Below are 12,851 nucleotides of genomic sequence, written 5' to 3' on the forward strand. Positions count from 1 at the left end.
TCCTCTCTGGCTCCAGCCTGAGTTTCTCTCCTCCCCTGATAAATTCTGTTGTCTTTCTGTTTGTTTAAGTTTATTTTTTACACAAACACAAAAGCAGCAAATGTTAAAAAGGAGAAAAGAAGAAAATATTAAAATGCCACAAAATTCCTCAAATTTTAGTAAATTAAAATACATATAATTATATAAATAATAATAATTCCAAAATGTTGTTTGTCTGCGCTGATGTTTCTCATTGATCTATGTTCTTGGAAATATAATATATAATAATAATAAAATAAAATAAGGTAAACATTAAATTTAAAATAAAATACAGATACCTAAAACCATTTCAAAACTTCTAATCATAAACCTATTTATTTAGATTTAAATATTGCTCTGAATGCTGGTTTTACTTTATGTTATTAATATCGTTGTGAAGGTTTATATCTTAGTAATTTATCTTCAATTTTCTAACCTAAATTATTTGCCTTTAATTAAAGACTCCCAGTAATAATCAAAATATCTTATAAATATTTATCATCTTTATTGTGCGGTTTGAGTTTGGCTCCATGTTTTCTCACCTCATTCAGCCTCATTAATAATTAGGAAGCTTCTTGTCGCCTCAACAAATTCTCACAAAGACTCTTTGTGATCCGCCCGCTCGTTTGTTCTTCTGGGTCTTATGCAACGGGTTCTGTTCACCGGCTTCATCAGAGCTTCACAGTTTGTCCCTGGAAGCTGCAAAACTGTGACGAGTTCTGTTCCCGACTGCGAGCGCAACCATCTGACGATCCGACGATCTGACGATCCGGCGATACGACGATCCGGCAATCCGACGATCTGACGATCCGATAATCCGACGATCCAGCGATCCGATGATCCGACGATCTGACAATCCGGCGATCTGATGATCCGACGATCCGGCGATCCGATGATCCGACGATCTGACGATCCGGCGATCTGATGATCCGACGATCCGGTGATCCGATGATCCGACGATCTGAGGATCCGGCAATCCGATGATCCGACGATCTGAGGATCCGGCGATACGACGATCTGACGATCCGGCGATCTGATGATCCGACGATCCGGCGATCTGATGATCCGACGATCCGATGATCCGACGATCTGACGATCCGGCAATCCGACGATCCGGCGATACGACGATCTGGCAATCCGACGATCTGACGATCCGATAATCCGACGATCCAGCGATCCGATAATCCGGCGATCCAGCAATCCGATAATCCGGCGATCCAGCGATCCGACGATCCGGTCTGGAACAGGACTCAACACAGAACTGAAGTCAGACTGAAAACAGTCAATCTGATTTAAAAAATAACATTAAAAACCTTAAAATATACAAAAATAAAGTAAATAGAAAATAATTTCATTAGTATTGTTAAAATAGGCGTTTTGAAGAAGAATCTGAATGATTTATGAAAATATTTAGTATAAAAATATTACAAAATCAATATATATATTTATAAAAGTGACACCGGATATAGTTTATGTTATTAAAAGTACTATAAATATTACAACAATGTTTTTTAGAGACAAAGATTTTAATATCTGAATATTTTGTTTACATAATACTTTGGTTCTAATACAGAAAACTAAATATATTTATTTTAAATCTGTATATTAATAAATTATTACCATGGAATATTCTAAAGATAATAAAGATAAAGTTAATATACATTAAAACATTAAGATAATTGTTACTGATTATAAATTAAGTTTATTTTTCTTCTGTTCTTCCTCTAAAAATTCTTAAATTTTGAAATTAATCTCAGAATTTATTTGGTGGAAATTTACTGCTCCGTTTTTGTTTTTCTATTTATTGTGGCTCTAAAACTCAGAAACAGACAAAGTTTTGCCTCATAAACCTTTTTGCGGATTCATGGTGAAACGTTTCTGTCCTGGTGTCTCCGCTGCAGGACAGTCGTGTCTCTCTGTCCTGCAGACGTTTTTCTGTCCGGGTTTGGTTTCCGATCCGGAAGGTTCTGGGATTCTGCTCGGTTCTGATGGGCCGTTTCTCTGGGTTAGCCGACATTTGGACGGTTTGAAGAGCAGGTTCTTCCCCAGGGAGGCCCCTCACCTGGCAGGTTTTACCTGCTGGAGGCGGGGCCAGAGCTGATGAAGAGGAGGAGGAGTGGGATGTTTGAACCGCCGGCCAATCAGAGCTGGCCGTTTGTTTCTGGAGGGAACCTGAGTTTTTACGTTTGTTTTGATAATCCGGGTTCAAGGTTCTGCTTCGCCACACACACCGTGTGTGTGTGTAGGTGTGTGTGCGTGTGTGTACGCCTGTGGGTGTGTGTGTGTGTGTGTGTGTGGGTGTGTCTGTGCGTGTGCATTCCAAAGACCCGCCCTCCCTGTGATCTGATTGGCTCCCTGAGCCTCGACCGTCCTGGAACAGTTTGATCTTTCATAGCAAGAGAACCAGAACAAATCCTGCTACAGGTGGGACGCTCTCACCTGGTGACATCACTTCCTGGTTGACTCTGGCACACAGATCACAGCTTAGGGTGGGAACAAGTGGCTCACCTGGAAAATACCTGCAGAATCACCATGAATGAAAGCAAAAGAAAAAAGATGTTACATAAGAGGGCGAAAACTCAGATCCTCTGCACAGAGACACAAACACAGCTCAGTGTGTGTTTGGTGTGTGAGTGTGAGTGTTTGTGTGTGTGTGCATGTGTGTGTGTGTGACTGTGTGCCTTTTTTGGCCTCCAGAAACTCTAATTAAGCCTCTTTCTGAGGCTCTAATTAGACGTTTCAGTCGTTTTATTGTCCTGGAGAAGAAAAAGAAACAACAGATTGAAACTTTTAGGCTCAGACAGCGACACGTCAGAACCCGACCCAAACCGAACGTCCACAGGAAGTCACAACCAACAAGCTTTTTATCCCAGAATTATCCTGCTTTTAACCGGATTTCATCCCTATTTTAATCCAAAACGGTTTGATTTTATTCTAGTTTTAAGGTCTCAGATGTAAAACAAGAAGTTTGTGTTTGTCACACACTTTCTCTGAGTTCAGCTGCTTGAGCGCAGCAGAAAAACCAAATATTACCAAATATTTTTATACTTTCCAGTGCAAATATCGTATTACACTTGAAAACTTACTTACAAGTAACTTTTCAACAAAATATTGGAGCTTCTTTTGCTGAAAAAGAAAAAATACTAGTTCCACTAGCAGATTATTTCACTTATAACGAGAGAAATGTCTTGTTATAAGATAATCTTAAATAATCTTAACTTCAAAAGTCAAAAATTTGCAAGAGAAATCTCAGAAATTTTTTAATTAATCTTAGAAATTTTCTTGAAAATACTTTGAACTTTCAACTTTTAAAACTCAAAACATTTTGACTGTTAAAATTCAAAAATGTTAAATTTTTCCACAAAAATTGAGATTAGCCTCAAAATTGCAGAGTTTTTGTCTCAAAAATTGTCATATTTTGAAACTGAAAATTAATATATTATTTTCTGTAAAAGTTCTGAGATGAATCTCAAAACTTTGAGTTTTTTGGCAGAAATGGACGCCTCCTGTTTAGTTTTTGTGTCTAGAATGGTCCTGATGCGGCGTTGCAGAATGTAACTTTTGCTCACATTTGTAATGGGAACGCAGCTCCTGCCTCATAAAATCTTTTTGTGGATTTATTGTGGAAGGAGAAGTTTTTGGTTTGGTGTTTGAACCGAAGGCCGGACTCGTCTCTGTCCTGCAGCCGTTAATCTGTTTCCGGGTTTTAGATTCTGCTCGCTTACAAGTTAATTGTTAGTTTTGTCTTATTTCAAGTGTTCTGAGATATTTGCAGCAGAAACTGGACCCGAAATGCTAGTAAGACTTTGTGTTTCTGCACCAGTCGGTGGCAGAATGACGGCCGTGTGGCTCTGAATCCGTGTGTGGGAGGAAGGTTGTCTTCAGAGAAACGATCCCACTCTTTTACCTCTCTGGATGCGTTTACCTTCACTCCTCCTCCTCCTCCTCCTCTTCATCGCCTTCGTCGACCCTCCGAGCTGCACGTTTGTCCCGCTTGCGCTCAGTTTGGACGCGCAGAAGCACAAGAGGCTCTTTTAGCACCTGTTCGCATAGCAACCGGCTCTCTGCGAGACGCTGGGAGGGAAGGAGGAGTGGGAGGCGGAAAGAGAAACCGAGCCGAGGAGGTGGGAGGAAAAACGCTGAAATTAAAGCTTCAGCTGGGAAACTTCTCCGCATCCTGAGCAAGACGCATCCAGGATGAACTAACGGGTCAAATCAACCCAGATCCACTTCCTGGTTGGGCTGGGCGATTTGGATTTGATCGATTAATCGAGCTTTTGGTTTGTGAAGATTACATTTTTGGAAAATACGGATTTTTCCCTCAGGTTTTCATAGTTCAGAGTGAAATCAGCGCCATCTTGTTTGAAAAGCGTGTTTGCAGTAGTATTCAGGTCAAATCTCAATAATCTGAGTATTAGCACCAAGCTAAGGTTTTTATTTTAATTACAAGAATAAAGTTGTATTTTTATGAGAGATGCAACATGAGAAATAAAAAATTTACTTTGGTTTAAGTTTTACCTCATCTTTTAGCACATCAGCATCAAATTATTACCAGAAGCAGAACTTTGAAACTATCGTTCAATCAGCTGATGAACTGAGCTGATCATGTCAGATCCTGATAAAAACATTTTTTTCTCTTAATTTTAATATATTGCGTCTTTATTCTGATAATATTACGACTATTTTCTCATATTTAGACAAACATTCTCATAAAATAAAAGCTCTTTTTTTAATTTCCAGCAAATTGGTTAAAATTGTAACCTGCATCTGGTACGAAAATATCATAGATTTCATTTTTAAAGTATTTTATTCTCCTCATGGAGAAAAACATTTAAAGTGGAGCCGGATTCAGTCGTGTGTTCAGAATGAGACCCTGAGGTCAGAGCGACTTTAAAACCTTTTTACGTCCATCTGCTGTCCGGCTTCCTGCTTCTAAAGAAACGCGAAGCTCTCCTCAAACAGTTTGATTCTTATTTTCACAATAAGCAGTAATAAATGTGACGTTTTAGACGTCCAGATGAACTAAAGCTCCGTTTGAGCAGAAGTGAAATAAATTTGAAGTGGGTGAAACTAAAACTGAGGAGTTTTGGCTAAAACATATTTACAGACAACGGAGTTTAAACGCAAAATCTGTATTTATATTATACAGTTTTGGCTTAATAATTGCTCAGAATATGTTGTTTTTCAAATAAATGGCATTCTTTAGAGTTTTTACATCCCAGTTAACGATTATTTTATCCAATAATCATCGGCTAAATTAATTGATGACAATTTCAGTAATTGATTAATCATGTTTAATTTGATTAATCGTTTCAGCCCTGCCTGTAAATCGTAAAAAACGGTAAAAAAGAAAAGAAATTGAAATATTTTACTGTGTCTACTGAACCTCTACGAAATGTCTGTTTCTTTTTTATGATATATTTAGTTTTTTTTAGACGTCCTTGTGGATATTTCTGTTTTTCTGAGTAGCTGTGAATGCAGCTCCGCTGTGTCGTCCTCCGCTCGGGTCCCAGATTTTAGTTTCTGCTCGGCTTCACATTGTGAATGGACCTTTCTCTCCGCCAGCCAAGCAGAACTTTATCCGTTCGCTTCATCTCCGGCTTTAAAGCCACTTATAAAGCATTCCCATCTCTGGTGAAATTTCAGCCTTTAGGGATGAAAATCAGTCAGATGTTCTGCAGAACTCAGCAGGGAAACTGGGATCCAGTTGGATCACTGTTGATCACTGTGGACCCAGACTGATCTACTGGTCACGTGGACGGGTTCTGGGTCCAGATATGATGACATGTGGGGCTCCCTGTTCTGAATTAACTGTTTTGTTGAAACTGTTTTGGGTTCTGAGGTGGAAATTTAAACGGGTTTGGTACCGATCTGGACTCCAGTTGGTGTCAAAATGGGTTTGTTTCTGGTTTTTGGATTATTTTGCGCTGGACAGATTATTTCTGCATTTCTGTGCGTCTTTTCAAAAAGAAAAAGGTGAAATATTCAAAGTAGGGCTGAAACAATTAGTTGGATTAATCGTGATTAATCGATTATTGAAATAATTGTTAACTAATTTAGTAACTGAATAATGACTTTAGAGAGGCTCATCAATCTGGGAAGGGTTTGAACAGCTCAAAGTCTTCACTGCTACAAAATAACATTTAAATAGAGCCACAAAAAAATTATATTTATAGTAGAGCTGAAAGAGTTAATAATGATTAATCGTGATTAATCGTGATTAATCACGATTAATCGATTGCTGAAATAAGGATTGAGTTCTCACATATTCATAGAAGAGTTTTTAAGCTGCAGATGCATCATTTTCTATATTTAAGGTAAAAAAAAATGTTTCTTTTCTAATTTAAGATTTTTTTCATTTGCATCTTTTAAGAGATTAAGTGAAAAATCTGCAGAATGTGACATTTATTTTATCCGATTAATTGATTAGTCATCAGAATAATCAGCAGTTGCAGCTCTGATTTTTGTCTCCTTACAGATTAAATCCATCTTTAGTTTAAATGTTTTAACTGATCGGTTCTGATCCGGTTTCCTGCAGTTCACACTCTGATTTCTCTCCTTTTTTTTTATCAGTTTCTTCTTCTTCTCGCACATTTCTCTCTCCATCCTCTCGCTGTCAGCGACGTGTTGTCTCCATGGTAACCGCCTGCAGAGAGGCGGGCTTGGACTGGACACACCCACTGCAGCATGGCTCTCACACACACACACGCAGAGCAGCAGTGTATTTTAGTAAATGTGACCACAGGTTTGAGGCGCGTCGTGCTGCTTCAGCATCTTAAATTACAGCCGTCGGCTGCAGCAGCTCCTCGCCGCCGCCTCTCGGCTCGCTGCGTGTCACGGCCTAACGTATAATCAGAGGCGGCCTCGTCTCTGCGTCCTCCTCCGAGGCGCAGAGACGCTGCTGTCCTGTCAGGACTCACTCTGCATGCAGAAAACCAGAAGCTCTGAGGCTGGAGGATGTGAAGGCATCCCTCAGCCTCCACCTGGCTCATCTGCTTTAATGAGCCTGCTGCAGATCAGAGGTGGAGTCCTCTGGCTCCGGTTTGAAATGTCTGTGCTGCGTTCAGGTGCAGCGTGTAACATCTAATATCTCTGTGTGTCTGTGTGCAGAAACCCTGTTGGATGACTTCATGTTGACACATCCCATCTTCCTGACGGCCGACAGGCTCCAGCAAGTCCTGCTGCAGCAGTATCCTTGTCCTGGGCCTGACTGAATGCGCTCACGGTGCTGCGCTGCGATGCGACGTGCATGCGCCGCTGTGTTTAATGCGATCGGAATGAGGGACGAGCTTCGCAGGTTTGATTCCAGGGTATTAACGGCGGCTTTGTTCCCGTTGTGTAGCTGCGAGTCGTGTTTTTCCCTCCTCTTTGCCTGCAGCCTGCTGACTCTTCCTCATGTTTGTTACCGAGTTTCTTTCTTTTTTTTTTTTTTTTTGCCCCACCTTCTTTCTGTTTGTGTTCCAGAGGAGAGAAAAAGGAACATTTCACCACGTTCAGGTTCAGGAGAAAAACACTTCCACAACAGAAACAGGCAACAAAACCGTTTTTTGAAAATGTTTCGCACCTGATGGTCTGGTACAATCGGTCCGATTGGGAACCAAAACTGCAACATTTGCTACAATTCCAGATGCTGTGGTTCTTGTGCACCAATCACCAGTGAAGGAAACAACATGAAGGCCTCTGAAGAAGACACATTTCTCCTGCTAGCATTAGCCTGCTAGCATGCCTTGTGATGTAGTCCACTTCCTGCTTTTGGCACACTTGGCGTTCACATATGCATTCGAACCACACCAGAGTTCACTTCAACCGAATCCAGACCGAGGTCTATAGGCGAACCAGAGTTCGTCCTTTCAGTCCGCGTCAGAGTTCAATTACGCATTCTCACCTCCCCAAAGGAACTGAACTTTCCTGGCAAATGGACTGGAGCTGGATTAAAGTGGACTAAACATGGCTGGTGTGAACGCGTCTTAACTTTTTAACATCTCGATTCTTGGTAGAACGGAGACAAACTGTGCCCTGAATGTAAACTGAGAGCCTCGTTTTGTTTGGAGATGATGGAAAAACGAAAGCGTCTCCAACAGATTCCCAAACCAACTCAACTGGTTCCTGTTCCTGTGAAAACTCAGAGCTCCTTTCCTTGCTTCGAAGAAAGGATGCATACCAGGAAACATCATGCTTTTACAATTGATCCATTAAGTTCAGTTTTTTAGAAACAAAAATAAATTGTCATATGCTCAGAAAAACAAAACCAACATTTGTACACCACAAGCTCCCTTCGCCATCATTTAAAACGATCTCACGAACAGAATAATAGAATAATAAATTAAGTAGAGAAGTAAAGTGAGGAAAAGATGCCGTGTTGGATGCAGTCTTCATGCTTCTGAGGGTTTGTAACTCATCTCACCCTCCTGTGTCACGTAAACACTGTGTGGAAACCAGAAACACAGTGTGACTGACGTAAAGTTGCACCTTTGATGAGCTTCACTATGTTCAGAATGCTGAAACCTTTCCTCTCCTGAGGGTGAGCCCAGCCTGCAGGGAGATTATTTCAGCTGTTTGCATTCATGATCACATTCTTTTGGTTCCTACGCCTAACTAATGACTGAGGCGAGGAATGGGGAGGTACTGACTGGTAGATCCACTTTTAATTCCCCCAGACCCTGAATTTCCAAACCTGCAGGTGGAAATCCAGTTTCCAGATGGTTCCACCGGCTCAGAGCAGAAGATTCTGATTATAATCCTGACTGTTTCACCTTCAGCGACAAATGACTCAATCTAAAAGTCAAACACGATTGCATCATCTGCAAACAACTTTACGATCTGAATCATGCCAACTGTTTCACATTCTCATGCAAATTAATGCAGAACCATCAAAGATTAACTCGACTGCATCATCTGCAAACAACTTTACAACGTTTTAATAGACGTTTTAATATTCTCCTGCAAGTTTTTGTGGAACTTTCTAAGATCTGCAAAAAGCTTTACAATCTGATGCCAACTGTTTCAGAAACTCCTGCAAATTATTGCATAACCATTCAAACTGAAGTGCGTCATCTGCAAACAACTTTACAACCTGAACCATGTAGACTGTTTCATATTCTCCTGCAAGTTTTTGTAGAACTGTGTAAGATTTACACGACTGCATCATCTGCAAAAAGCTTTACAAACGGATGCCAGCTGTTTCAGAAACTCCTCAAATTTTTTGCATAACCATTCAAAGTTTAGTGCATCATCTGCAAACAACTTTACAACTTGAATTGTGTCGACTTTTTCACATTTTTGTGAAAATAATTGCGGAACGTTCTAAACTTAACATGACTCCATCATCTGCAAACAACAAACAGCTTTACAATCTGAATTATGCTGTCTGCTTCTCACTCTTGTGGAAATTATTGAAGAGCCATCCTAGCTCAACTTGACTGCATCATCTGCAAACAGTCTTAAAATCTGATGCCAACTGTTTGACAAACTCCTGAAAATGATTGCATAACCATTCAAACTTGAGTGCATCATCTGCGAACAGCTTTACAATCTGAATTTTGTTGACTACTTCATATTCTGCTGCAAGTTGTTGCAGGAGAATTGTTTCTAAGCTTAACACAACTGTGTCATCTGCAAATAAATTTGCAATCTGAGTCATTCCAAATGTTTCCCAGTCTACTACCAATTATTTCAGGACTTTCTAAGCTTAACATGACTGCATCATCAGCAAACAGCTTTACAATCTGATGTCAACTGTTTCACACACTCCTGTCAATTATTGCATAACCATTCAAACTTAATTTTAGTGCGTCATCTGCAAACAACGTTACAATCTGAGTCACACAAACTGTTTCCCCGTTCTCCTGAAAGTTTTTGCAGAATCATCTGAGCTTAACACGACTGCATCATCCGCAAACAGTTTCCTGAAACCGGCTGAACTGGAAACCTCTGCGGGACGCGAAGCCGTTTTCTTCTGTTGTGTTCTGATTAGTTCAGTTCATGACGGCTGATATGAAAACTGCCAGTTTTTTACATCCATCCACGTGAATCCTCCCCCACAGGGAGATGGAGAGGAAGAGAGGGATGTGGGCGGAAGCAGAAGAGTGAAAGAAACGGACAGAAATAAATCTGCCTTTGTTATATTACAGAGATTCAGGGACTTTTCCTCTCAGGATGTGCACATCTGTCCTCCATGCAGGATTAAATAATCATAGACCTGATTAAAAATCAGAAGAACAAGGAGCTGATGGCGAAGGAGAGCAAAGCTTCATGGGAAATATAGCTGAAATTCTCAGCGTTGGACAAATAGAGAGTAGAAAAAGCATGTCTCATCAGCCAGGCAGAGGGGATGAAACAAGCAGAGAGTGTGTGTGTTGGTGAGACAGCTGGATGAGGATGTGTGTGTGTGTGGTGTAATGTGGGTCATCATGGCGGCGTCTCTCTGAGCTGAAAACGATGCTCCTCCTGCTGTAACACAGAAGATGCATGTAGGTTTCCACGCGCCGCAGAAACACGTGTTTCACATCCAGCCTGGTTCCTCCTTAACCCAATCGCTCCTCCAGATTCTCCCTGGAGGCAGAGCGGAGGGACGGCGAGGCCGAGGCGGCCATGAGCGCCGCCGAGAGGAAGCAGGCGGTGCTGAACATGGCCTTCCGCTACCTGGACACCTACAGAGAGCTGCTGCAGGAGGAGGGGGAGCGCAGCAACAGCTTCCCCAAGGTACCAGTGTGAGGCCAGAGGTCAACGGCATTCAGCTGCACACAAACTGACCTCCAGTCTGACCAACGACTCAAAGACCAGGCTACGCTTAGAGCAGCTTTAATAAAATAATAAATTCAACAAATTAGGACAAAACTACTAGAATCTACTCACTGAAATGAGGCAACCTGTTCCATCTAATCACTGACTTATACTCTAAATTACTCCATATCTGATTTTAGTTCCTGTATTAAAACTGACCCAGAATAGATGAAATATTTTTATATCAATAAAAAGCAAACTGGATGATTTTCATTTAGCAAGGAAAAACTTCAAAAAATCTGATTACTTTATTTGTTTAATTAAAATAGTTCATGTTTAGCTTATTGTTGAGTAGGTAAGAAAGAAATCACAACTTTTTTGGTTTATAAAATTGAATTTTCAACTCGTTTGAGCTGATTTACTGTTCAGATTCTAAAGATTTTTGTATTTAAATAAAATAAAGAGGAAAATTACAATAAAAAATCTAAATAAAATAGAATAAATAAGATAAAGACTTTTTTAGTTAAGAAAACAAACGTTTTCTGTTCACAGCCGTAAACCGTGACAGGCTTCACTCTTTGTGTGTCACTGCAGAAGTAAATGTGTCATCCATGGAAACATGGCACTTTTTTTATTCTGTGGCCCTGACTCACAGTGGCGCAGTTGGTAGAGCTGTTGCCTTGCAGCAAGAAGGTTCTGGGTTCAATTCCCGGCCTGGGGCCCCCCTGCATGGAGCTTGCATGTTCTCCCTGTGCGTGCGTGGGTTTTCTCCGGGTACTCCGGTTTCCTCCCACAGTCCAAAAACATGACTGTCAGGTTAATTGGCCTCTCCAAATTGTCCATAGGTGTGAGTGTGTGTGTGCATGGTTGTGTGTCCCACGTGTCTCTGTGTTGCCCTGCGACAGACTGGCGACCTGTCCAGGGTGTACCCCGCCTCTCGCTCGAAACGCTGGCTGGAGATGGGCACCAGCACCCCCCCAACCCCACTGAGGGAAAAAGGGTGCAAGAAAATGGATGGATGGATGGATGAAGATAAATAATCACTTAATTAAGTATTTTCCAGAAACATTTTCCACCCAGTTTGATCTGAAAACTCCAGAATTTCTAGTTTTTCTCCAACTTTTCTTCACGTTTATTTATTTTTTTTATGAAAGATTGGCTGAATTATTTTTATATTTTCTGATATTTGTCCAGAGGGGAATTTAAACTCAAACAGTAAACAAACTGGATACCTTCATTTAACAAGGAAAACATGCAAAAAAACATGAAGTTTTCGATCTAAGGGGGAAAAAATCTGATTATTTGTTTAATTAAATTAGTTAATGTTTAGTTTATTATTGAGTAGGTTAAAAAACTCACAACATTTTGAGCTGAGGGTTTTGGCCCACATGACATTCCTCCTTTAAACCTCAGCTTCAAAGCTGCAGTTTTATTAAAAATATGTTGCTTCCATAAAACTGCCACCATATTATGAGATAATCTGTAAAATGATCTCCATCTTCTCCCAGAGCCATTTTTTCCATCTGAAGAAATGCACACTCTCAACTGAAAAACAACCAATCAGAGGCAGGAGGCGGGTCTTAGCGCTGTTAATCAATCTCGTGAATGTGCTGCTAAAAGTGCTAATGGCAGAGGAACAACTCACCATTACAGAAAAACCATTTATTCACCATTTTTGGTGGCCATGCTAAGTAGCCTTAGCATTCATGACAGGCTATGCTAGCTGTAGCATCACAGAGATCGAGTGGGGAGAGGGAGGGCACTAAGACCCGCCTCCTCACTCCGATTGGTTGTTTCTAGTTCGCACTGGGGGAAGGCAGCAGCTTGATTTCTTTTTTTTCACAGGTTATTTGTTTCATACCAAGCTGCCAAAATATGGTGAGAGTTTCAACAAATATGTAAAAAAAAAAAAAGTTTTTATAGAGGTTACATACAGCAACTTTAAAGATGCTGAATTTGAACATCCCATGATGGTCGGACCACCTCACAGACCACCACAGACCACCTCACAGACCAACACAAAACACCACAAACATCACAGACCACCACAAACCACCTCACAGAAAACCACAAACCACCTCACAGAAAACCACAGACCACCTCACAGACCA

The 12,851-nt window shown here is 40.8% G+C and overlaps 1 protein-coding gene and 1 long non-coding RNA gene across 2 annotated transcripts in view; one reads left to right on the top strand and one right to left on the bottom strand.

The window, feature by feature from the left end:
- rapgefl1 (Rap guanine nucleotide exchange factor (GEF)-like 1) overlaps positions 1 to 12,851 on the top strand; it is a 25,864-nt gene that overhangs the window by 3,241 nt on the left and 9,772 nt on the right. Inside the window, exons 3-4 of the mRNA XM_008416573.2 lie at positions 7,129 to 7,207; positions 10,563 to 10,719. Of these exons, the coding sequence (XP_008414795.1) occupies positions 7,129 to 7,207; positions 10,563 to 10,719 (236 nt within the window). The remainder of the gene's footprint in view (positions 1 to 7,128; positions 7,208 to 10,562; positions 10,720 to 12,851) is intronic.
- Positions 1,205 to 5,118, bottom strand: LOC103469012 (uncharacterized). Its single transcript, XR_534285.2, has 3 exons — positions 3,944 to 5,118; positions 2,458 to 2,537; positions 1,205 to 1,256 (listed from the first exon to the last, which is right to left on the bottom strand). It is a non-coding gene; the product is annotated as an uncharacterized LOC103469012 (long non-coding RNA).

The sequence above is a fragment of the Poecilia reticulata genome, linkage group LG8, assembly GCF_000633615.1.
Source record: "Poecilia reticulata strain Guanapo linkage group LG8, Guppy_female_1.0+MT, whole genome shotgun sequence".
In the NCBI taxonomy this organism is placed as follows: Eukaryota; Metazoa; Chordata; class Actinopteri; order Cyprinodontiformes; family Poeciliidae; genus Poecilia; species Poecilia reticulata.